This window comes from Balaenoptera borealis (assembly GCF_965194805.1).
Source record: "Balaenoptera borealis genome assembly, chromosome: 13".
Taxonomy (NCBI): Eukaryota; Metazoa; Chordata; class Mammalia; order Artiodactyla; family Balaenopteridae; genus Balaenoptera; species Balaenoptera borealis.
This window is the reverse complement of record NC_138870.1, coordinates 6,205,016-6,227,111: the sequence shown is the minus strand read 5'-3', so window position 1 is coordinate 6,227,111 and position 22,096 is coordinate 6,205,016. Positions and strand designations below refer to the sequence as shown.

The 22,096-nt window shown below is 47.5% G+C and overlaps 1 protein-coding gene and 1 long non-coding RNA gene across 9 annotated transcripts in view; one reads left to right on the top strand and one right to left on the bottom strand.

Annotated features, from left to right (window-relative positions):
• The window catches only part of ANO2 (anoctamin 2), a 350,657-nt gene that overhangs the window by 159,219 nt on the left and 169,342 nt on the right, over positions 1–22,096 (top strand). For all 8 annotated transcript variants that reach the window (XM_082349769.1, XM_082349772.1, XM_082349775.1 and 5 more), the window contains 2 exons: positions 12,691–12,851; positions 17,714–17,796. In XM_082349769.1, coding sequence (XP_082205895.1) covers positions 12,691–12,851; positions 17,714–17,796 — 244 coding nt within the window. The remainder of the gene's footprint in view (positions 1–12,690; positions 12,852–17,713; positions 17,797–22,096) is intronic.
• Positions 1–22,096, bottom strand: part of LOC309609022 — a 447,877-nt gene that overhangs the window by 310,439 nt on the left and 115,342 nt on the right. The window lies entirely within an intron of this gene.

Below are 22,096 nucleotides of genomic sequence, written 5' to 3'. Positions count from 1 at the left end.
GTAGGTCTGTGTCTTTATTCCCGTCTTGCCACTAGGTTCTTCATGGCCTTTTTTTTTTTTTCCTTAGATTCTGTATATATGTGTTAGTATACTGTATTTGTTTTTCTCTTTCTGACTTACTTCACTCTGTATGACAGACTCTAACTCCATCCACCTCATTACAAATACCTCCATTTCATTTCTTTTTATGGCTGAGTAATATTCCATTGTATATATGTGCCACATCTTCTTTATCCATTCATCTGTCGATGGACATTTAGGTTGCTTCCATGTCCTGGCTATTGTAAATAGAGCTGCAATGAACATTTTGGTACATGACTCTTTTTGACCTATGGTTTTCTCAGGGTATATGCCCAGTATTGGGATTGCTGGGTCGTATGGTAGTTCTATTTGTAGTTTTTTAAGGAACCTCCATACTGTTCTCCATAGTGGCTGTATCAATTTACATTCCCACCAACAGTGCAAGAGTGTTCCCTTTCCTCCACACCCTCTCCAGCATTTATTGTTTCTAGATTTTTTGATGATGGCCATTCTGACCGGTGTGAGATGATATCTCATTGTAGTTTTGATTTGCATTTCTCTAATGATTAATGATGTTGAGCATTCTTTCATGTGTCTGTAGGCCATCTGTATATCTTCTTTGGAGAAATGTCTATTTAGGTCTTCTGCCCATTTTTGGATTGGGTTGTTGGTTTTTTTGTTATTGAGCTGCATGAGCTGCTTGTAAATCTTGGAGATTAATCCTTTGTCAGTTGCTTCATTTGCAAATATTTTCTCCCATTCTGAGGGTTGTCTTTTGGTCTTGTTTATGGTTTCCTTTGCTGTGCAAAAGCTTTTAAGTTTCATTAGGTCCCATTTGTTTATTCGTGTTCTTATTTCCATTTCTCTGGGAGCTGGGTCAAAAAGAATCTTGCTGTGATGTATGTCATAGAGTGTTCTGCCTATGTTTTCCTCTAAGAGTTTGATAGTGTCTGCCCTTACACTTAGGTCTTTAATCCATTTTGAGTTTATTTTTGTGCATGGTGTCAGGGAGTGTTCTAATTTCATACTTTTACATGTACCTGTCCAATTTTCCCAGCACCACTTATTGAAGAGGCTGTCTTTTCTCCACTGTATATGCTTGCCTCCTTTATCAAAGATAAGGTGACCATATGTGTGTGGGTTTATCTCTGGGCTTTCTATCCTGTTCCATTGATCTATATTTCTGTTTTTGTGCCAGTACCAAACTGTCTTGATTACTGAAGCTTTGTAATATAGTCTGAAGTCAGGGAGCCTGATTCCCCCAGCTCCATTTTTCGTTCTCAAGATTGCTTTGGCTATTCGGGGTCTTTTGTGTTTCCATACAAATTGTGAAATTTTTTGTTCTAGTTCTGTGAAAAATGCCAGTGGTAGTTTGATAGGGATTGCATTGAATCTGTAGATTGCTTTGGGTAGTAGAGTCATTTTCACAATGTTGATTCTTCCAATCCAGGAACATGGTATATCTCTCCATCTATTTGTATCATCTTTAATTTCTTTCATCAGTGTCTTATAATTTTCTGCATACAGGTCTTTTGTCTCCTTAGGTAGGTTTATTCCTAGATATTTTATTCTTTTTGTTGCAATGGTAAATGGGAGTGTTTTCTTAATTTCATTTTCAGATTTTTCGTCATTAGTGTATAGAAATGCAGGAGATTTCTGTGCATTTATTTTGTATCCTGCTACTTTACCAAATTCATTGATTAGCTCTAGGAGTTTTCTGGTAGCATCTTTAGGATTCTCTATGTATAGTATCATGTCATCTGCAAATAGTGACAGCTTTACTTCTTCTTTTCCGATTTGGATTCCTTTTATTTCTTTGTCTTCTCTGATTGCTGTGGCTAACACTTCCAAAACTATGTTGAATAATAGTGGTGAGAGTGGGCAACCTTGTCTTGTTCCTGATCTTAGTGGAAATGGTTTCAGTTTTTCACCATTGAGGACAATGTTGGCTGTGGGTTTGTCATATATGGCCTTTATTATGTTGAGGAAAGTTCCCTCTATGCCTACTTTCTGCAGGGCTTTTATCATAAACGGGTGTTGAATTTTGTCGAAAGCTTTCTCTGCATCTATTGAGATGATCATATGGTTTTTCTCCTTCAATTTGTTAATATGGTGTATCACATTGATTGATTTGCATATATTGAAGAATCCTTGCATTCCTGGGATAAACCCCACTTGATCATGGTGTATGATCCTTTTAATGTGCTGTTGGATTCTGTTTGCGAGTATTTTGTTGAGGATTTTTGCATCTATGTTCATCAGTGATATTGGCCTGTAGTTTTCTTTCTTTGTGACATCTTTGTCTGGTTTTGGTATCAGGGTGATGGTGGCCTCGTAGAATGAGTTTGGGAGTGTTCCTCCCTCTGCAATATTTTGGAAGAGTTTGAGAAGGATAGGTGTTAGCTCGTCTCTAAATGTTTGATAGAATTCACCTGTGAAGCCATCTGGTCCTGGGCTTTTGTTTGTTGGAAGGTTTTTAATCACAGTTTCAATTTCATTACTTGTGATTGGTCTGTTCATATTTTCTATTTCTTCCTGGTTCAGTCTCGGCAGTTTGTGCATTTCTAAGAATCTGTCCATTTCTTCCAGGTTGTCTATTTTATTGGCATAGAGTTGCTTGTAGTAATCTCTCATGATCATTTGTATTTCTGCAGTGTCAGTGGTTACTTCTCCTTTTTCATTTCTAATTCTATTGATCTGAGTCTTCTCCCTTTTTCTCTTGATGAGTCTGGCTAATGGTTTATCAATTTTGTTTATCTTCTCAAAGAACCAGCTTTTAGTTTCATTGATTTTTGCTATTGTTTCCTTCATTTCTTTTTCATTTATTTCTGACCTGATCTTTATAATTTCTTTCCTTCTGCTGGCTTTGGGGTTTTTTTGTTCTTCTTTCTCTAATTGCTTCAGGTGCAAGGTTAGGTTGTTTATTTGAGATGTTTCCTGTTTCTTGAGGTAGGCTTGTATTGCTATAAACTTCCCTCTTAGCACTGCTTTTGCTGCATCCCATAGGTTTTGGGTCGTCGTGTCTCCATTGTCATTTGTTTCTAGGTATTTTTTGATTTCCCCCTTTGATTTCTTCAGTGATCACTTCGTTATTACGTAGTGTATTGTGTAGCCTCCATGTGTTTGTATTTTTTACAGATCTTTTCCTGTAATTGATATCTAGTCTCATAGCATTGTGGTCGGAAAAGATACTTGATACGATTTCAATTTTCTTAAATTTACCAAGGCTTGATTTGTGACCCAAGATATGATCTATCCTGGAGAATGTTCCATGAGCACTTGAGAAAAATGTGTATTCTGTTGTTTTTGGGTGGAATGTCCTATAAATATCAATTAAGTCCATATTGTTTAATGTATCATTTAAAGCTTGTGTTTCCTTATTTATTTTCATTTTGAATGATCTGTCCATTGGTGAAAGTGGGGTGTTAAAGTCCCCTACTATGATTGTGTTGCTGTTGATTTCCCCTTTTATGGCTGTTAGTATTTGCCTTATGTATTGAGGTGCTCCTATGTTGGGTGCATAAATATTTACAATTGTTATACCTTCCTCTTGGATCAATCCCTTGATCATTATATAGTGTCCTTCTTTGTCTCTTGTAATAGTCTTTATTTTAAAGTCTATTTTGTCTGATATGAGAATTGCTACTCCAGCTTTCTTTTGATTTCCATTTGCATGGAATATCTTTTTCCATCCCCTGACTTTCAGTCTGTATGTGTCTCTAGGTCTGAAGTGGGTCTCTTGTAGACAGCATATATATGGGTCTTGTTTTTGTATCCATTCAGCCAGCCTGTGTCTTTTGGTGGGAGCATTTAATCCATTTACATTCAAGGTAATTATCGATATGTATGTTCCTATTCCCATTTTCTTAAATATTTTGGGTTTGTTATTGTAGGTGTTTTCCTTCTCTTCTGTTTCTTGCCTAGAGAAGTTCCTTTAGCATTTGTTGTAAAGCTGGTTTGGTGGTGCTGAACTCTCTCAGCTTTTGCTTGTCTGTAAAGGTTTTAATTTCTCCATCGAATCTGAATGAGATCCTTGCTGGGTAGAGTAATCTTGGTTGTAGGTTTTTCTCCTTCATCACTTTAAGTATATCCTGCCACTCCCTTCTGGCTTGCAGAGTTTCTGCTGAAAGATCAGATGTTAACCTTATGGGGATTCCCTTGTGTGTTATTTGTTGTTTTTCCCTTGCTGCCTTTAATATGTTTTCCTTATATTTAATTTTTGACAGTTTGATTAATATGTGTCTTGGCGTGTTTCTCCTTGGGTTTATCCTGTATGGGACTCTCTGTGCTTCCAGGACTTGATTAACTACTTCCTTTCCCATATTAGGGAAGTTTTCAACTATAATCTCTTCAAATATTTTCTCAGTCCCTTTCTTTTTCTCTTCTTCTTCTGGGACCCCTATAATTCGAATGTTGGTGCGTTTAATGTTGTCCCAGAGGTCTCTGAGACTGTCCTCAGTTCTTTTCATTCTTTTTTCTTTATCCTGCTCTGTAGTAGTTATTTCCACCATTTTATCTTCCAGGTCACTTATCCTTTCTTCTGTCTCAGTTATTCTGCTACTGATCCCATCTAGAGTATTTTTAATTTCATTTATTGTGCTTTTCATCATTGCTTGGTTCCTCTTTAGTTCTTCTACGTCCTTGTTAAATGCTTCTTGCATTTTGTCTATTCTATTTCCAAGATTTTGGATCATCCTTACTATCATTATTCTGAATTCTTTTTCAGGTAGACTACCTATTTCCTCTTCATTTGTTAAGTCTGGTGTGTTTTGACCCTGCTCCTTCATCTGCTGTGTGTTTTTCTGTCGTCTCATTTTGCTTATCTTACTGTGTTTGGGGTCTCCTTTTCACAGACTGCAGGTTTGTAGTTCCCGTTGTTTTTGGTATCTGTCCCCAGTGGCTAAGGTTGGTTCAGTGGGTTGTGTAGGCTTCCTGGTGTAGGGAACTAGTGCCTGAGCTCTGGTGGATGAGGCTGGATCTTGTCTTTCTGGTGGGCACGTCCACGTCTGGTGGTGTGTTTTGGGGTGTCTGTGGCCTTATTATGATTTTAGGCAGCCTCTCTGCTAATGGATGGGGCTGTGTTCCTGTCTTGCTAGTTGTTTGGCATAGGGTGTTCAGCACTGTAGCTTGCTGGTCATTGAGTGATGCTGGGTCTTGATGTTGAGATGGAGATCTCTGAGAGATTTTTGCCGTTTGGTATTACGTGGAGCTGGTAGGTCTCTTGTGGACCAGTGTCCTGAAGTTGGCTCTCCCACCTCAGAGGCACGGCCCTGATGCCTGGCTGGAGCACCAAGAGCCTTTCGTCCACACGGCTCAGAGTAAAAGGGAGAAAAAATAGAAAGAAAGAAAGAAAGAAAGAGGCTATAATATAGTGAAGTAAAATAAAGCTATTGTAAAGCAAAGCTATACAGACAAAATCTCACCCAGAAGCATATACATATACACTCACAAAAAAAGGAAAAGGGGAAAAATTAATATATCCTGCTCCCAAAGTCCACCTCCTGAATCTGGGATGATTCGTTGTCTATTCAGGTATTCAACAGATGCAGGCACATCACGTTGTTTGTGGAGTTTTAATCCGCTGCTTCTGAGGCTGCTGGGAGAGATTTCCCTTTCTCTTCCCTGTTCGCACAGCTCCTGGGGTTCAGCTTTGGATTTGGACCCGCCTCTGCGTGTAGGTCTCCTGAGGGCGTCTGTTCCCCGCCCAGACAGGACGGGGTTAAAGGAGCAGCTTCTTCAGGGGCTCTGGCTCACTCAGGCCAGGGGGGGAGGGAGGGGCACGGAGGAGGCGGGGCCAGCCTGCGGCGGCAGAGGCGTCGTGACGTTGCACCAGCCCGAGGCGCGCCGTGCGTTCTCCCGGGGAAGTTGTCCCCAGATCACGGGAGCCTGGCCGTGGCGGGCTGCACAGGCTACTGGGAGGGGCGGTGTGGAGAGTGACCTGTGCTCGCACACAGGATTTTTGGAGGCGGCAGCAGCAGCTCCAGCGTCTCACGCCCGTCTCTGGGTTCCGCGCTGATAGCCGCAGCTCGCGCCAGTCTCTGGAGTTCGTTTAGGCGGCGCTCTGAATCCCCTCTCCTTGCGCGCCGCGAAACAAAGAGGCAAGAAAAAGTCTCTTGCCTCTTCGGCGGCTGCAGACTTTTTCCCGGACTCCCTCCCGGCCAGCTGTGGTGCACTAACCCCTTCAGGCTGTGTTCACGCCGCCAGCCCCAGTCCTCTCCCTGCGATCCGACCGAAGCCCGAGCCTCAGTTCCCAGCCCCGCCCGCCCCGGCGGGTGAGCAGACAAGCCTCTTGGGCTGGTGAGTGCTGGTCGGCTCCGCTCCTCCGTGCGGGAACCTCTCCGCTTTGCCCTCCGCACCCCTGTGGCTGCGCTCTCCTCCGTGGCTCTGAAGCTCCCCCCTCCGCCACCCGCAGTCTCTGCCCGCGAAGGGGCTTCCTAGTGCGTGGAAATCTTTCCTCCTTCACGGCTCCCTCCCACGGGTGCAGGTGCTGTCCCTATTCTTTTGTCTCTGTTATTTCTTTTTTCTTTTGCCCTACCCAAGTACGGGGGGAGTTTCTTGCCTTTTTGGAGGTCGGACGTTTTCTGCCAGCGTTCAGTGGGTGTTCTGTAGGAGCAGTTCCACGTGTAGATGTATTTCTACTATATCTGTGGGAAGGAAGGTGATCTCCGCGTCTTACTCTTCCGCCATCTTCTCTCCTCCCCAGAAAAGCTTTTTTTCCCCTCAATTTCATGACTTTTTCCCTTTGGTTTCCCAGATGACCCAAGGCAGGAAGTGTTGAGTGGTATTGGATAGAGATGGCATCTATGTGGTCAAACGCTGCTGGGATAAAATGCTGTGAGGCTGTCTGCAGAAGCAGGCAGCTCTGGAGCTGAGGAAGCCTCAGCTCTGGCTCAGGATGTCAGAGACTGCAGGAGGTGACAGACCCCGTAGCGGGGCTCTTGGGGATCCAAGACATGGAACAAAGGCTGATCCTGATAGAGAAGAGAGATCCTACAAAGAAAATAGGGACTTAAAAAGAGCATCCTTTAGGACTGGATGTGTTACATAGTAGCTATGTGACTGGGTACCTCACTCCCTGACTCTTGGTTTCCTTGGCTGTGAAATGGTCATAATAACACCTACTTCATGGTGGTGTTGTGAGGACTAAAGTAGACAGCGTCTGGCACACAGCAAAGTATTAATAAATTATTGTTGAATGAATCAACATATGTGGAAATAGAGTTTGAGACACTTAGCCAATATTTAGATTTTAAATCTCTTGTCATCTCCAGAACTGGCTTTGCAAACTGAAGCATTCTTTATGCAGTTTACTTTTTTTTTTTTTTTTTGGCTATGCCTCGAGCCATGCAGGATCTTAGTTCCCCGACCAGGGACCGAACCCGGGCCACCTGCAGTGGAAGCGGGGAGTCTTAACCACTGGACTGCCAGGGAATTCCCTTATTTGTGTATTTTAATACTCTTTCAGTGGCAAGTGATAGAAATGCATATGAACTAACGTATGCAAAAAAAGGGAATTTATCCTCAGGGTTTCGGGGGGCCCTCAGGGGACCCAGTGGCAGGCACGTGGCTAGCCCAAGGGACTATGGAAATAGTGACTCCTTCTGTTTACGGCCTGTCTCTGATTCTTTCTAGTATTTATTTGTTTCACTGCAGAGTTTCTCCATTGGATGTAAACACTGCTGCTAGTAGCTCATGGGTGTCATACCTGAGAGCTTTATACTTGATTGGTCCCAAGTGAAAAAGTCCTGTTGACTCCTTTTGGCTTAGGTAGAGGCTCTGGGTCAGCCAGTCGTGGCTTTGGGGCAGGATGACACTGTGCCAGCAGGGATGCCCCCTCAGTAGCCCGGGGGATGGGGACACTGGGCAGCCTGCGGGTGTCCTCGACAGTTGGGGGTAGGGATGGGGGAAGTCGGGGCCACCCTGAAGAAACGGACAAGAGCTGTGCTCTTTGAGGAAAGCGTATCCACCGGTGGCAGGAACCAGGCGATCTTCCATTATGTCACTCTATAGAAAAGCTCTTGCAAATTAGGGACACTAGAGATGGCCGTGTCAGTAGTTAGAATAAAGCTCAATACCTTGGTATGAGAGACAAAGGTTTGGATATGTTTGTGTATAAAAACTCTGGTGTCATCCGTTCAGGGTTCGGGACTGGCATTCTGGGACCTTTGTCACAAGAGCTATGTTTTCCGGGCTCTGCCCTCCGCAGCACGAGGGAAGAACGAATACTTAGCAAATTCCTGGTCTTAGTTGTACCAGGCATGGTGCTAGGTGGTTTCTGTGTGCTGTTTCTTTGATCCTGTAGAGATCAGTGTTGTCAACAGTAGGTATTCTCACCTCAGAGAGACGGAGACATGGATGCTACCTGAGGTCACTCGTCCAACTTCAGCAATGAATAATTGTCAGGGTTGGGATTTGAGTTCCACCTGCTCCAAGGTCTTTGCTTTTTCCAGTAAGCGGTGCAGTCTTCCTGAGGGCTCTTACCCTCCTCTGCAGCCCAGGTGCTCCAACTGGCCCCACCTGGTTCAGTCTCAGAAAAAACGGCTCAGCTGCCCAGTTGTGATCCCTGGGGAGCTGGGCCTCAGGTTGATCCCAGCTGAGGACTCCATACCACGCACCTCGAACCAACTCAGCGCGGCGGGTAGGGCATCTGTGTGCTGGTTTACATCAGGACTTAGAACCTGTGCCCTGGTTCTCCACACAGGAATGCATGTGACAGTGACCACTGAGGCTGGAAATGACCATGGTCTACACAAGCTGCAAAGTCATTTATCTGTGCACATGCATGGACACTCATATATGTGCAGGTTTAGATGCATGTAAAATGTGATCATTATCATTGCAGACATCCTGGAGTGTGTGACGTTTTACAAACTGTGGATAGCAGCCCATTAATGGATTATAGAATCAATTTAATCGTTACCTTTTAAATGAACTAGAATAAGGTAGGACAGAGTAGAATGAAATATAATATTAGTAGTCATCACGAGAAGGAAGTATCAGAATTGTTTCATGACTGTTAATTTAGTGATATAAGTGTTTTTGTAGGGAGTGGGTACGTGTATACTCGCATACTGGAATCTGTGGTAAATTTTTTTAAACTGTTTTTTAACTTTCTGTAACAAAAAAGTTTGAAATTGGCTGTTACAAAATTTGAAATTTTGGTTGCCAGTTTTTCAGAGTCGGATGTGGCAAATCAGGAAGGTGTAAATAGAAAAACTTAAGCATACTATGAAGAAGTTTTTGAGAACTGCTCCTTAATAATAATTGTGTGTCTATCAAAAGTCCAAGCTCTACACCTGACGAAAACTCACAAACTACCAATCCTCATCAACAGAGGAATAGCCTCTAAGTCCCAATACTGAATCCAAACGAATTCGTACTCTTCTGGGGTCTGTGTCTATCAGCCACTCCTAAGCATGATTAAAAACTTGCACTCTTCCTGGGATTATTTTAAAGGTTTCTAATTTTGGCATTAAGCCTGGAATTTAGTATCTGTGTATCACTTAAAAAAATGCTTTATTTTGAAAACAATGTAGATTCACAGGAGGTGGTAAAGATAGTGCAGAGGGCCCAGGGTACCCTTCATCCAGTTTCTGCCAGTGATTATGTCTTATATAACTACAGTACAGTATCAAAACGAGAAAATTTACATCATGTGGAACTTTAAATGGTACCTTTTATCGCCAAGAACTTTGTTATGTGAGACACAAGCGTCACTTGTAAATAATAATTCCATATGTGCACGATACATCTATAGAACCTTCCTTGACTTAGCAAGGGGTTGTTTGCATTTGTTCTCCGTTTGCTTACACGCATAGGAAAGACTGGAGCATTTTTTTAAAGCTGATTAATCTAAACCATATTTTCAAAAATTGGTTAGTTTAGATCTGAGACCTTAATAGCAGATGTTCTGTCTGAACTTCCTGAATATTTGCCTCCCTTTGTGGCTAGTACAGCCCTGTGTCACCTGACCTGTGAGCAGTGGGTCACTCATTGAGAACACCACCCACTCTGGGCTCTTGGTTCACCTGATGGTCAGCCCATTAATCAACCTTCTTCTGCTTCGTAGAGAAAATGATAGATTGAAGAAATACACCATTGCATTTATAGCCACTGCTACTTCGAGCTAGGAATCTGTGGTTAATGCAGCTAGTGAATGACCCAGACCTGACTTCACTTCTAGGGGAGCTTCCCCCATCTTTCAGCTTGTCTAGAGGCAGCCTCTTTCAGAGACTACAAAGTCCTTTTAATGTCATCCTAAGGCAGAATTTCTCCAGAATTCTGTTCAAATTGCTTGCATCAAAACCCCCAAAAGATGAAACAAAAAACCCCAACCCAATACACATAGAGCATTCTGACTTCAAACTTAAAAGAGGTGAGGAGTATCCATGTACCATGGCTGCCACTTTGTACAAATGATTGGCAGTTGACTGCATTCTAATTTTAAAACCAATAATGTACACAGCCCTTAAGTTTGAAAGTGCGCCAAGTTGGTGGCTAATACTGTTTTACTCCTGACCTTTTAGCAGTGACTAGTTTTGACTGAGATTAGGTGTTCTAGGATTCCCACCCCCTTCTATGTGTAAAAAAAAAAACCCTCCGCAGCAAAGATATGAGAAGAACTCATGTCTTCTCAGAAATGGCTTAGAAGCAAAGCTCTTTACTAGACTTTGTGCAGACCCACTGTTTTCCACGTGAGTCTGTTTTCTAAGAGGTACTCTCCTCTCCCAAAGCAGCAACTCCTCCACCAGGCAGCCAACATGTGTCTGACCCAGAAGACTTAAAATAAACCTTACTCTCCGGTTACCAACAAGCGCATGCCCAGGTGAAGCTAGCACGGCTGAACTTACTATTAAGAAATTACTATCCAATATTGTCGATGTGAGCGAGTCGCCGCTGTTGACACTTGCCAATGGAGAGCTTAGCGGCAAGTCAGTGGAGGAACTGGGGATTTATCCTGGGAGACCTAGAGTTTCCATTCTCTCACACAGAAGGCCTTCCCTGCCGTGGCTCATTAAAAACAAGCCTGAAAGCTGGGACTTGACAGACAGTGACAGCCCTCGGTGAAACCTTTCGACTGCTTAGCGATGGGGAGCTAGACGTAGGCATCCTGCCAACTTCTGGGTTTCATCTAATCCCGGGCTTCAGCGCCCAGGTACCAGCTCCCTCCGCCGGCAGCGGCCTCCGACTGTACCGGGCTCGGTAGCGCCCTCTGCTGCCTGTTTCCGGAGGAAACCCCGCTGTGGTTTCAGCCTGGGATCCCCTGCGGCCCCATCACTGTGGCTCCAGCTGCTCTGTGAGAACAGCCAGTGCTTCATTTTCATGAAATTGCCAGTCCTCCACCCTTTTCCCCAAAACCATGAGCTTAGCCATTTACCCATCCCCCAGGGGGAATATTACACACCAGAGTGATGAGTTCATTCATTTTCCTACCAGAATGTAGTGTGGAGGGTTACTGGGGAAGCCAGTTAGGGCCGAGAATACTTCGGTTCTTATTTGCGAGCACTCTGATGAGCCTAAATTTATTGGGTCCAGCTAATCACCTAACGAATGAATGGAATTTCAAATATATTCATGAGTCCTGTAATAGAAATACACTGAAAATAGGTGAGAATATAGGTGATGGTTATTTGACTAGTTCTTCGTTCTCCAAGTATCTTGGAATCTAGACTTTGGAAGAATTTACCTTATTCTTCTGGCCTCCCTCATCCCATTTCATGGTTATGATAATTCTTTTTTTTTTCTTTTTGCTTTAAAAAAAATTTTTTTTTTATTTTTTAAAATTTTTATTGGAGTATAGTTGCTTTACAATGTTGTGTTAGTTTCTATTGTACAGCAAAATGAATCAGTTATATGTATACATATATACCCTCTTTTTTGGATTTCCTTCCCATTTAGGTCACCACAGAGCACTGAGTAGAGTTCCCTGTGCTATACAACAGGTTCTCATTAGTTATCTATTTTATACATAGTATCAATAGTGTATATATGTCAATCCTAATCCCCCAATTCATCCCACCCGCCCTTTCCCCCTTGGTATCCATACATTTGTTCTCTAGGTCTGTGATAACTCTTATTAAGTTGAGGTTACCAATCCCCTTTCTACAAACGGTCACATAGCTGATGCACTTAGAAATGGGTTTCCAGCCACCTGACTCCATTCTTTTTCACATGGCTTCTCCTTCCAGAGGAAGGAATTGTGTTGGTTCAGCTGCACACTCGTGTTTGTTCCTCTGTGTGACCAGCCTTATTCACTGATGAGACAGCCCATGCTTGAATGAGGACAATGGAATCTAACCTCCGATGGGTGATTTATTCACAATTGTTGATGCGCCCCACCAGCCCCGTAGACTCAGCACATCTTGAATGGACTTTATGTGGCATTGTCCAATGAACAGCATCTCTGATAGATGGTCACTAACTTTCTGTTGGGCCACTTATAGTGACAGGGGGCTCCATACCTCCAAAGGTAGCCCATTCATTTTTTAAGACAAGATATAAGAAGAACACTTCCGAAGGGAAGAATCCAATTCCAACTCTCTAACACACCTCGCTGTTGGAGTTGATAAGCTCAACCAGGGATTTGGGAGTGGGAGCTGTTTTGGGGGTGATGGGCTTGGGAAGGGTCCTGCTGGAGCCCCCCGACCCAGCAGCCTCTGTCTTCTGCAGCAAAGAGATGTGTGACCAACAGAATGCCTTCACCATGTGTCCCCTGTGTGACAAGTCCTGTGACTACTGGAACCTCAGCTCAGCCTGTGGAACGGCGCAGGCCAGCCACCTGTTTGACAACCCTGCCACTGTCTTCTTCTCCATTTTCATGGCTCTGTGGGGTAAGTTGTCACCATGAGGCTTGCTTCTATGGGCGGGTACCTTTAAATGGGTACAGTGAGCAAGCTCTAAAGCCCATATCCTTCGGTTTACTTCCTTAGTATTTGGTCCTTATATCTTAAGAAGCATTTTAGGGACAATAGATTTTTCTCCTTTACTCATACATGTGAATAGAACTAAGAATATCCTCCGTGGCTTTATATATATTTTTTTTAAAGAGAGAGAGTAATGGGAATCTGGTATTAATCTCATGTAGGATTTATTCGGAGATTGAACCCATGCGTGCTTTGGAAACCCCTAACACACTCAGAGGCACCTCCAGGTACATCTCCTAAGACATGGAAAGTCCTAGATGTCATTTGGTGTCACACTCAGAGTGGTGGGGTGACTGCCACAGTCACGGAGTTAGCTGGGGGTAAAGGTGGGCCCAGACCTGGTCTCTTGCCTCCACACTCAGTGCAATTCCCGGGACAAGGCGAGTGTAGACTGCAGAGATTTTACTTAATGCCAGAGGGATGTTTTCAATATTCCCACCAAAGGGATCTGTGAAGGAAGGAACAAATAGTTCCTTCATTTTCTTCCTCCTCCCTTCCCCCCAGAGTCCTGGGGTAATAAACTTTCTCTGGGCCACAGCTATCTGACTATAAGCACATGCATGCACACGTGTACACACACACACTTCTATTCTTACAAACTGGGATAACCTGGAATAACCACCCCGTGGTCACTGAACATTTCTAAGAAGACACACCCACGGGCATTAAGGAAGGGACCAAGGGGATATGTTGCAGCCCGTTGGGAGTAGCAGCCTGCCTTTCACTCATCTATCCAGTGCGGGCCCTCATCTCTCCCATCGGATGACAGACCGGCAGGGCCACTGTCCTGCTGCAGAAGCTGCCAGGTTTATCCCTGATTCCAGGGGGCCTGGAGGACACACCAGGACGGGGCCGTGAGTCACACGTCCCGGGAGTGTGAGCAGGAGAGAGGCGAGGTCTGTTCTAGCACCGCTGCCAGAACTCGTCCCAGTGGCCTCTGTCCCCTGCGGGCACCTCTGCGTGGGTGGAGACGGAACCGAGCTGGAAAGATTCCTGCGAGACCAGGCCACCGAGGAAGGTGTCCAGCAGGGACCCTGTTCTCCCAGGGAGAATGACCACTGCCCAGGAGTGTGGGCAGTGTCAGCCCACAAAACAGGGGCAGGGAGTCGGAGGACATGGCACTTGTGGCCGTGTAGCTCTGGAACTGTTCACAGGAAGGGTCAGGAGAACAAACTGAAGTTGCAGCTTGTGGCCTAGGCGGTGCCAGGTGGCTCTGTGCCTGCTTCTCCAAAGGCGGCGTCTTGTAATCACCCCAAATCCATTTGAACCGATTGGAGCGCAAAATACACACTCATGCTTTGATAGGCTGCACCCCTCATTCCCATGAATCTGTCTGGCAGATATTACTGTGATTGAGCAGCTGAAGCTTACTAACTCTGGTCCACAATCCCTCAAGACCTCTCCTGGGATGCGTGATTCCTTGTCGTGGGGAAACTTGGTTTTCAGCTGTACCTTCCCCCTTTCAAACCCCAGCAACTGCCCCTTTTCTCTCCTCGTTGGATGAATAGATACCTTCCACCCCTTCTGAGGTCCGAGACCGTTTCACCACCCCCCAGCTCCCCTCTCTTCCTCTCACATAGCAGCAGTGCAGGGAGAGCAAATGCGGTGGGATTGTGTCAGCGCTTCCTGGCTTAGGGTTTGGTTTTGTTATTTTAACAGCCTTGCTGTGTGTTTTATGCGATTATGTATTTGGTTACAGCAGCCAACAGCCTCTAGGCATGGCTGCCTACAAATTACATTTAAAAATAATAGTAATGCCTCTCATTACATGATTATTATGATCAGTGGTACTGTGCTGGGTGGGCCTGGGCCAGGGCCCAAGCCTGCCAGGAAGAAGGCGTGATTCTCCACGGAGAGAGAGCGATGGGGCTGCTGGTGGGGCGGGAACAGGGGTCCCTGAGACGGGTCAGCAGGACCCGGGACCAGTGGAGCAGTCAGGCCCAGCTTCTCCGGACTTCTGGCTTCAGATTCCAGGGAACTTTGGAAAGAGGGTGAAGCCCTATTGAAAAGTAGGGAAGGGAGAAGTAAAGGGACGAGGTTAAGGGCAGTGACTTCAGGGTCAGGCAGTCCTAACTGTGGGTCCCAGTCCCGCCCTGGGCCAGCCAGCGTGGCCGGCCCCGTGTCACTGGCGTCAGCCCTCGTAGCCGAGGTGCTGAGCAGCCTGGGACGGGCTCAACCTTGGAGCTTCCCGGTCCTCGTCTCTCAAGCGGGTGCAGTAATACCTGCACCCCAGTGTTCTCGTGACCGTCAGTGGGGCGAGTGTGCAAAGCCCTCCGAGTGGTTCCTGGCCGTGATTCCCACCGGGAGCTGTGAGCTGCTCTCTGTCGTCACGACGGTCCTCCGTGTCCCCGTGACTCCCCCTCGGTGACTCTGTTGCCCCGTCCTCTGTTCCCAGTGTGACTTCTCTCCTTCACGGAGACCTCGGTCTGTGTGCACAGCCCTCCTCGGCACTGAGGACAGCGCAGGAAAAGGAGGGGCGCCCTCCTTGTTCGGAGACCATCCCCAGGCCAAGGCCAGGGTCGGGAGGTGGGGCACCCACCCGACAAAGTCTCAGATCCCAGGGAGAAAAGATACAGAACCGTGTACCACGATGTAGCTAGTAGCCAGCATAGCGCCAAGTGAAACAAATGATAGCTTTAAGGAACCGTACGTTCAGCCAGCAGGTGGGTGTTTGTTTTGCTCAGCCCGGTGCTGTTCCCAGGTGAACAGAGGCAGGTACGAGCCGAAGAAGAGTTTGCGGTCCTGTTACCACGCTGCAGACCTGAGTGGCAGCCGACAGTCCAGTGCGGCAGGTAGTGGAGGGCGCCCAGGCTCTTACCAGGGGTGCTGTAGACAGGTAGGGGTGGCCTCGGGGACTGCCACGCCCCCTCCTCTTCCAGGGCACCAGGTCTCAGGGTGTTAGGAGTGCAGAGGAGCGGGCGCCTGGGAGGCTGATCGTGTGGGCCTTGGTCAGGAGCGGAGGAGGGCAGCACTGGAGCGCAGCGGGGGAGAGGGGACAGTTTGCACAAGCTGGGGATGAAGAGGGCAGCGAGGCGGTGCCCTCATCAGCAGTGCGGGTGTGAGGCGTGTGCTGACAAACGGCGGGAATAGATGTGGACAGATGGGCGGGGCCAGATACCCAAGGTCCCTGTATCCAGAGGGAGGAATCCAGACAGTAGGGACCCACTGAAAGTTTGGGGGTCTGTGTTGGGATCCTCTCTCTCCCTGCCCCTCTGCACTGCCCACATGCCATTGCCCTTCAAGACTCAGCTCAGGGGGCTCCCCTGGTGGCGCAGTGGTTGAGAATCCGCCTGCCAATGCAGGGGACACGGGTTCGAGCCCTGGTCTGGGAAGATCCCACATGCCGCGGAGCAACTAGGCCCGTGAGCCACAGCTACTGAGCCTGCGCGCCTGGAGCCTGTGCTCCGCAACAAGAGAGGCCGCGATAGTGAGAGGCCCGCGCGCCGCGATGAAGAGTGGCCCCCGCTCGCCGCAACTGGAGAAAGCCCTCGCACAGAAACGAAGACCCAACACAGCCAAAAATAAATAAATTAAAAACAAACAAAAAACTCAGCTCAGATGCTCTGGCAGCTGGCACCCTCTCTTCTGCATGCCCACAGCCTTTTATCTGCGTCATTCTTAAGGCCCTGATCACATTACACCTTGTACTGTAGTTATGTAAAATCTCTTCTCATAGACTAAACAACTTGAGAGCAAAATCCACATCGGATTTACCTAATCTTCCTCACGATGTCTAGAACATTGTTTTGTATATTGCAGGTACCTTAGGTCTAGTTTTTTTGTTTTTTGTTTTTTTTTGGTTGGGAATTCGTTCAAGCTTGCTCAAATAATAAGAGATTATAAGAAAGTAAGAAGCAAGCTCCTGGATGCAGGAAATTAAATATAGCCAGGCCCCTAGGCAACTGGAGTGGGAGGAGCAATCAGAAACCTCGCTCCTTCTTTCACGTGCTGCATGGTTTGTCCCATTTCTGCTTCTCTTTGTGTCTCTTAGTTTCAGTTTTCAAAAGACAGAATCCGATTGGCCCATGAGTGGGCTCTGGATCAGGTGTCCAATCCTGGCATAAGAAGCCATGGCTGTAGAGCAGAGGGGACTGGTTCTTTCTGGAGCATGTTGGGCTGCCCTTCAAGGGCTGTGGTTGGAGAAGGCAGGCTAACCAATGTGTCGGGATGGTAGACATTCAACGAGTATTTGCCAAACAAATGGAAGAATGAATGAATGGCACTTTGGGGAGATGAGTCTTCCAGCCGCATGTGGGCTGGGGAGCGGGGACACTGAGACCCTGGACTCAGGTAGAACTACTCGGAGATGTTACATAACCTCAGAATGAGGTGATTTGGGCCCAGAGAAAGGAAGTTGTGCTGGGGACAGAAAGATGGAGAAAAAAGTGAGAGTGCTCAGGAAGGTGCAGGAAGAGGGAACGTATAGGGAAGACGAGGTTTGTCAAAAAAGACTACAAACCATCAAACCCTTCCATTCTTACTTCCTTTATCCTTCCGTTCTTCCTTCATTTATTGAGATCAGTGTTTACCCTTTTCTTATAACCTAGAAATAGGGAAAAGGGTGTGTGTGTGTGTCTCCCTTTAAATATATCTCTTGGGTTCTCCTGGATGTGGAGTATTTTGAATTGTCCCAGCTAGAAGTTGGGGTTGGGGAAGGGAATCAGTGCTTTAAAGAAAGTCCCTAAATTTGAAATTTATAAGTTTATCCTCCCTTGGTGAACCCTGAGGGTGCTCAAAATCAATAGAATTTTTTTCCTTTCTTTTTTAAGCTACCATGTTTCTCGAAAACTGGAAGAGATTACAGATGCAACTGGGCTACTTCTGGGATCTGACTGGCATAGAAGAGGAAGAAGTGAGTTCTCCTTGGGTCTTCGCTTTGCTTTGCCCCTGGAAATAGATTGTCTTGAGTGAAATAACCGCTTACATTTGCCATCATGGCAGTCAGTCACCTGCCGAGTCTCGCTGTGGCCCCCTTCCTAGCTTGGCTCCGCGGGCCAAGCCAGGGTTGATAGGCACTGAGGCCAAGAGTTGAAATCCTCTCTCTTCTCTTGAGCTGTGAGACTTTGGACTTGATGGGTAGCCAGATGTCCCTGTGACCCTCTCTGGGAAAAAATGGCATGAGAAGCAAGCCTCGTGGTGACCTCGAGGTTTAACTCAACACTCTTCCACCTCCCGTCTTGTTGGTGCTCGAGAGCGTGAAGCCAGAGAATGTGACGCAGAGCACGGACGTGTCTGGATGCTTCTGTGAGCCTGCTGAGGGTCAGGGGGAGGCATGGGTGCTGGGTCTCAGTTGCCCTGATGCTTATGGAGGAAGAAGAACCACTGATCCAGTACCCTGTCAGCCAGGAGAGCATGTGTGAAACAGGAGCATGAGCTAAGGGGAAAGGGTAGGTTCTTCCAGAGTCTAGTTGTATGGACAGATGATTTTAAAGGATGAAACAAATTGACCTTCCCTCGGGGCTCCTTTGAGAACTAGGGCTCCCTTTGATGTCGGCGAGTTGACGATGGCCAGTGTGGGCCGGGCTGCTCAGTTATCTTTTCCCACACGCTGCCATTGCCTGAACAGCGAACGTGACTATCGGATAGGGGCTCCCGATGCTGTGGGCAATGTCGGTGAGATGGTGGGGACAGTGTCCAGAAGGACCAGGAGGTGCCCCCAGTTGCCTGAGTACCATGCGCATAGGCTGGCTGAGAGCATATGGCAGCTGCGCGGGGAGCAGACCTCTTCTGTATTCTCCCTCATTCACTGATGTGCCTCTCCTTGGACTCGGGACCTCTGGCGTTGTGACCCTGATGCTTTGTGACCAAGCTAGTGAAATCCCCAGTTTAGTCCTGTTCTCAAGGCTGTGTGGCTCCCTTGTCTGTGATGTGACATCCTCTCCTCTCCTTAAAGCTCCAAGTCGTCAGCTTGCTCTTGAGCAGGTGGGCCTTCCATGACCATGGATTGAGTTCACACATTCACTCCATCCCAGTCCTGTGCGTTAAGCGGATACCCGGAGGCTCACAGCATCACGGATTCCGTGGCAAATGAGAGAATGTACATATGAATTCTGACTTCAGAGACGATACACGTTAGTTGGGAAGATAAGCAACGGAGAATAATAAAGGCAGTTGCATTTCTTGGGGAAAGATGGCCAAAGTAGTGCTTCCAATGGAAAGAGCTGTTGAAGTTGGACTGTGTGGGTGATTTTGTCCTATTGGTTCGAGTTGATTCTGGGGAGAAAGAGAGAGAGGAGAGAGGAGAGAGCTGTGGCTGGGTGTGGGGAGGTGGTGGGCGTACAGGTCCTCCTCTCCTACAGCAGGGCCTAGGAGGTCTCCAGGGAAGAGAAGAAGAAGCAGCCTGGCATCCAAGCCTGTGTGGGGACAGAAACAAGCTAAGTGTGTCTTCTGAGTAGCGCTGAGGAGGCCAGCAGGTCTGCCTGTGAAAGAGGAAGTGTAAACACACTCACACAGAGAAAGGCATCCGTTATGACTCAGTGCCCTTGAAATCTCAGTCCCTGGCAGGAGTGGGATGCTAAGCCATTTTGGTTTCTGCAGCCAGGTTTCCTGTTTCCTGTTTAACCCGATGAGCCATGGTCACTTCCTGGGAGGGGCGTGATTTCAGTAACAACTGTGCAGGCTGAGAGAGAGGCCTGGCCAAGCCTGGGTTCACCCCCGGTGCAAAGAGCTGCCGAGCTCTCTGTGTGAGGTTACTGGGGGCGGGGCAGTTCTGCCACGTCGAGGATGTGCCCCCCGTGTGCAAGCCCAGGGCCAGGTGTGGTTGAGAGGAGGGAGGGCAGCTGCGTTTTTCCTTCCATGTGTTTAGATTTTGGACTCGGATATTAAGCACGCTTTAAATTGAGTTAAATCTGAACATGACATCAGGCGCCTCCTGTGGACCAGGTTTTGGTTTGGGACGTGGAACTCCCTCAGGCGTAGTCTCTGAGCATCTCCAAAGGGTCGCATTCAACTAAGGGGTTGTCTGGTCTCTGAATAATTAGAATACAACGGTGAGTTTGAGAGAAATTCCTTCCGGTCTAAAAAATGTTTTGTTTTGTTTTTTTTTAAACCAGGGTTTTGAAGACAGGTTGAATTTTTATCTTAAATAAACACTTCATTAAACACTTAAATGAAGTGTTGTGGGCAGATTTAGCCTACATTCAAATGGGGAGCAAGAGGATGGCAGACGCCACCTGGGCTTCGGGGAGGAGGTTGCAGGGGTCCTTGAAGGTCATGATGAGAACTTTTTTTCTGTTTTAACCAGATGTTGTCTCCAAGTCTCAGGGATGCTGCCACGGCCAGCTGCCTGTAACCCTCAGACAGCCTTCTTGCCTGTGGTCTTTGCTAGGAAGCAGCCCCTCGGGAGTGGGGGCAGGGTGCTAACTCACACAGGGACCAGAGCCACCCACCCTCTGTCCCTCCCGCCTGGGGTGCGCGCACCACGCGGGACGCCAAGGAAAGCAGCCGGGGCGGGGCTCAAAGCAGGGAGGAGGAGAAAGGGGCTGGAGAACCCACCTCCTGGGGCAGCAGCCCCTGGCCCAGGGGCCTCCCTGTGGAACCGGCTGGGATGGCCCGAGAGACCCCTTTGAAGCCCGTCGAAGGAGGCCTGCCAGACCTCAGGAGTCTTCGCTCTGAGATGGGACGGCCTTCAGCTCCGTGGCCTCTCTTGCCCGGTTACCTGCTGCACTCAGGCCCCACATGTCCCTGGGACCCCTCAGAGAGGGTGGTCTTGACGCAGACGTCCTCCCATCCCTCTCTCTCCCGCCCCTGTCTACCACGTCAGGCTTAGCTGCCCTTAACAGCTTCCTGTCACATAGGACGCAAAATGCCTTGCCTTCCCCGCCGGGCGCATGGTGGTGTGTTCCTCCTCCCAGCCCTTCCCGCCTCGCGGGCCTGCGCTCTCTCCTGGGCTCCTTCCAGGCTTTGCCCTGGCTCTTCCCTCTGCCTGGAAGGCTCCAGTCTCCACCTGCCCGAACCTTTCTTAGCTTTTCCATCCCAGCCAGAACGTTGCCCTCCTCCGGCTGGCCTTCCCTCAGTCCCCCTCCTGAAGCAGCCGGCCTGACATTCCTTCTGTCACGCTTATCCCCACCTGCTGGTTTCTTATTTGTGGGTTTGTTTGCTTACCGTCACCTTCCTCCACTTGGAGATAAGCTCCTTGTTCGTAGCCTCAGAGCCTGAAAAAGAGCTCCCAAGAGCTTGGAACGCAGTAGATGCTTGATAACTCTTTGCTGGAGACGTTTGTTGACTGGATCTCCGGGTTTACCTCTGGAGGTCAGCGAAGGCTGGTCCTGAGCTGGCCTGGGACCTTCTTTCAGGCCAGCTCCTGAGGGGAGCATCCAGGTGGAAGTAGCTTTGCGAAATATTTCCCAGAGTCTTGGTGGGAGGGGTTATGTATTTGTGATGATTCGGCATCAGACCCCATCCAGGGAGGCCGTGTTTAAGGCTGGGTATATTGGAGCAACCCTCTCAGGGTCCAGATTCTGCTCTGGCCAGGAGCTCATTTGTCCAGGTCCCTGCCTTTGAGGAATCCTGTGACCTCACCCGACCTTCTTGGCTGAGAGCAGCGAGATCCTTGTCTGACCTGCTTCAGTTGGAAAGCAGAGCAGCCTGACACTCTGCTTTGAGAGCCTCGGACTCCTGTCCGTGTGCCAAGAGCTCTCAGCTTGTTCTGAACAGATGAGGAGGGTCTGAACTGGGGCCCAGAGTGCGGTGAAGTGGGCCACAGCCACCACCAGAGGGATGTGAGGACACTCCTCTACGTGATGTCATGTCTTTGGAAAGTCAGGGGCAGGTCGGGAGCACCCTACAGTCAGTCAGTAGGGAAGGCCCCTCAGCTCCTTTGCCGAGGATGACAGGATAGACACAATTTTCGCTTGAAGGGCTTTAGAATCCAGAGGATGGTACAAAAAGACACGGCTTTAGTTCTGTAGTTAAAATCTTCCACAGGAATAATATAGAAGAAAAGCAACCAAATTTCAGAGGCCATGGAGGAAAATGTCACAGCACATTTCTCCAAGTATTTCTGCAGGAGGTTAATTGTTGGAGGCGGAAGAAGTTTTGTGGGACGTGGTGGGTTGAAGAAGATTCAGCAGGTGTCTTTACAGGAGAACTTCTCAGAGCTTTTATTAGGCTCGCTGTGACTCTCAGGTGACACGTTGTATGGTATTTTCCAA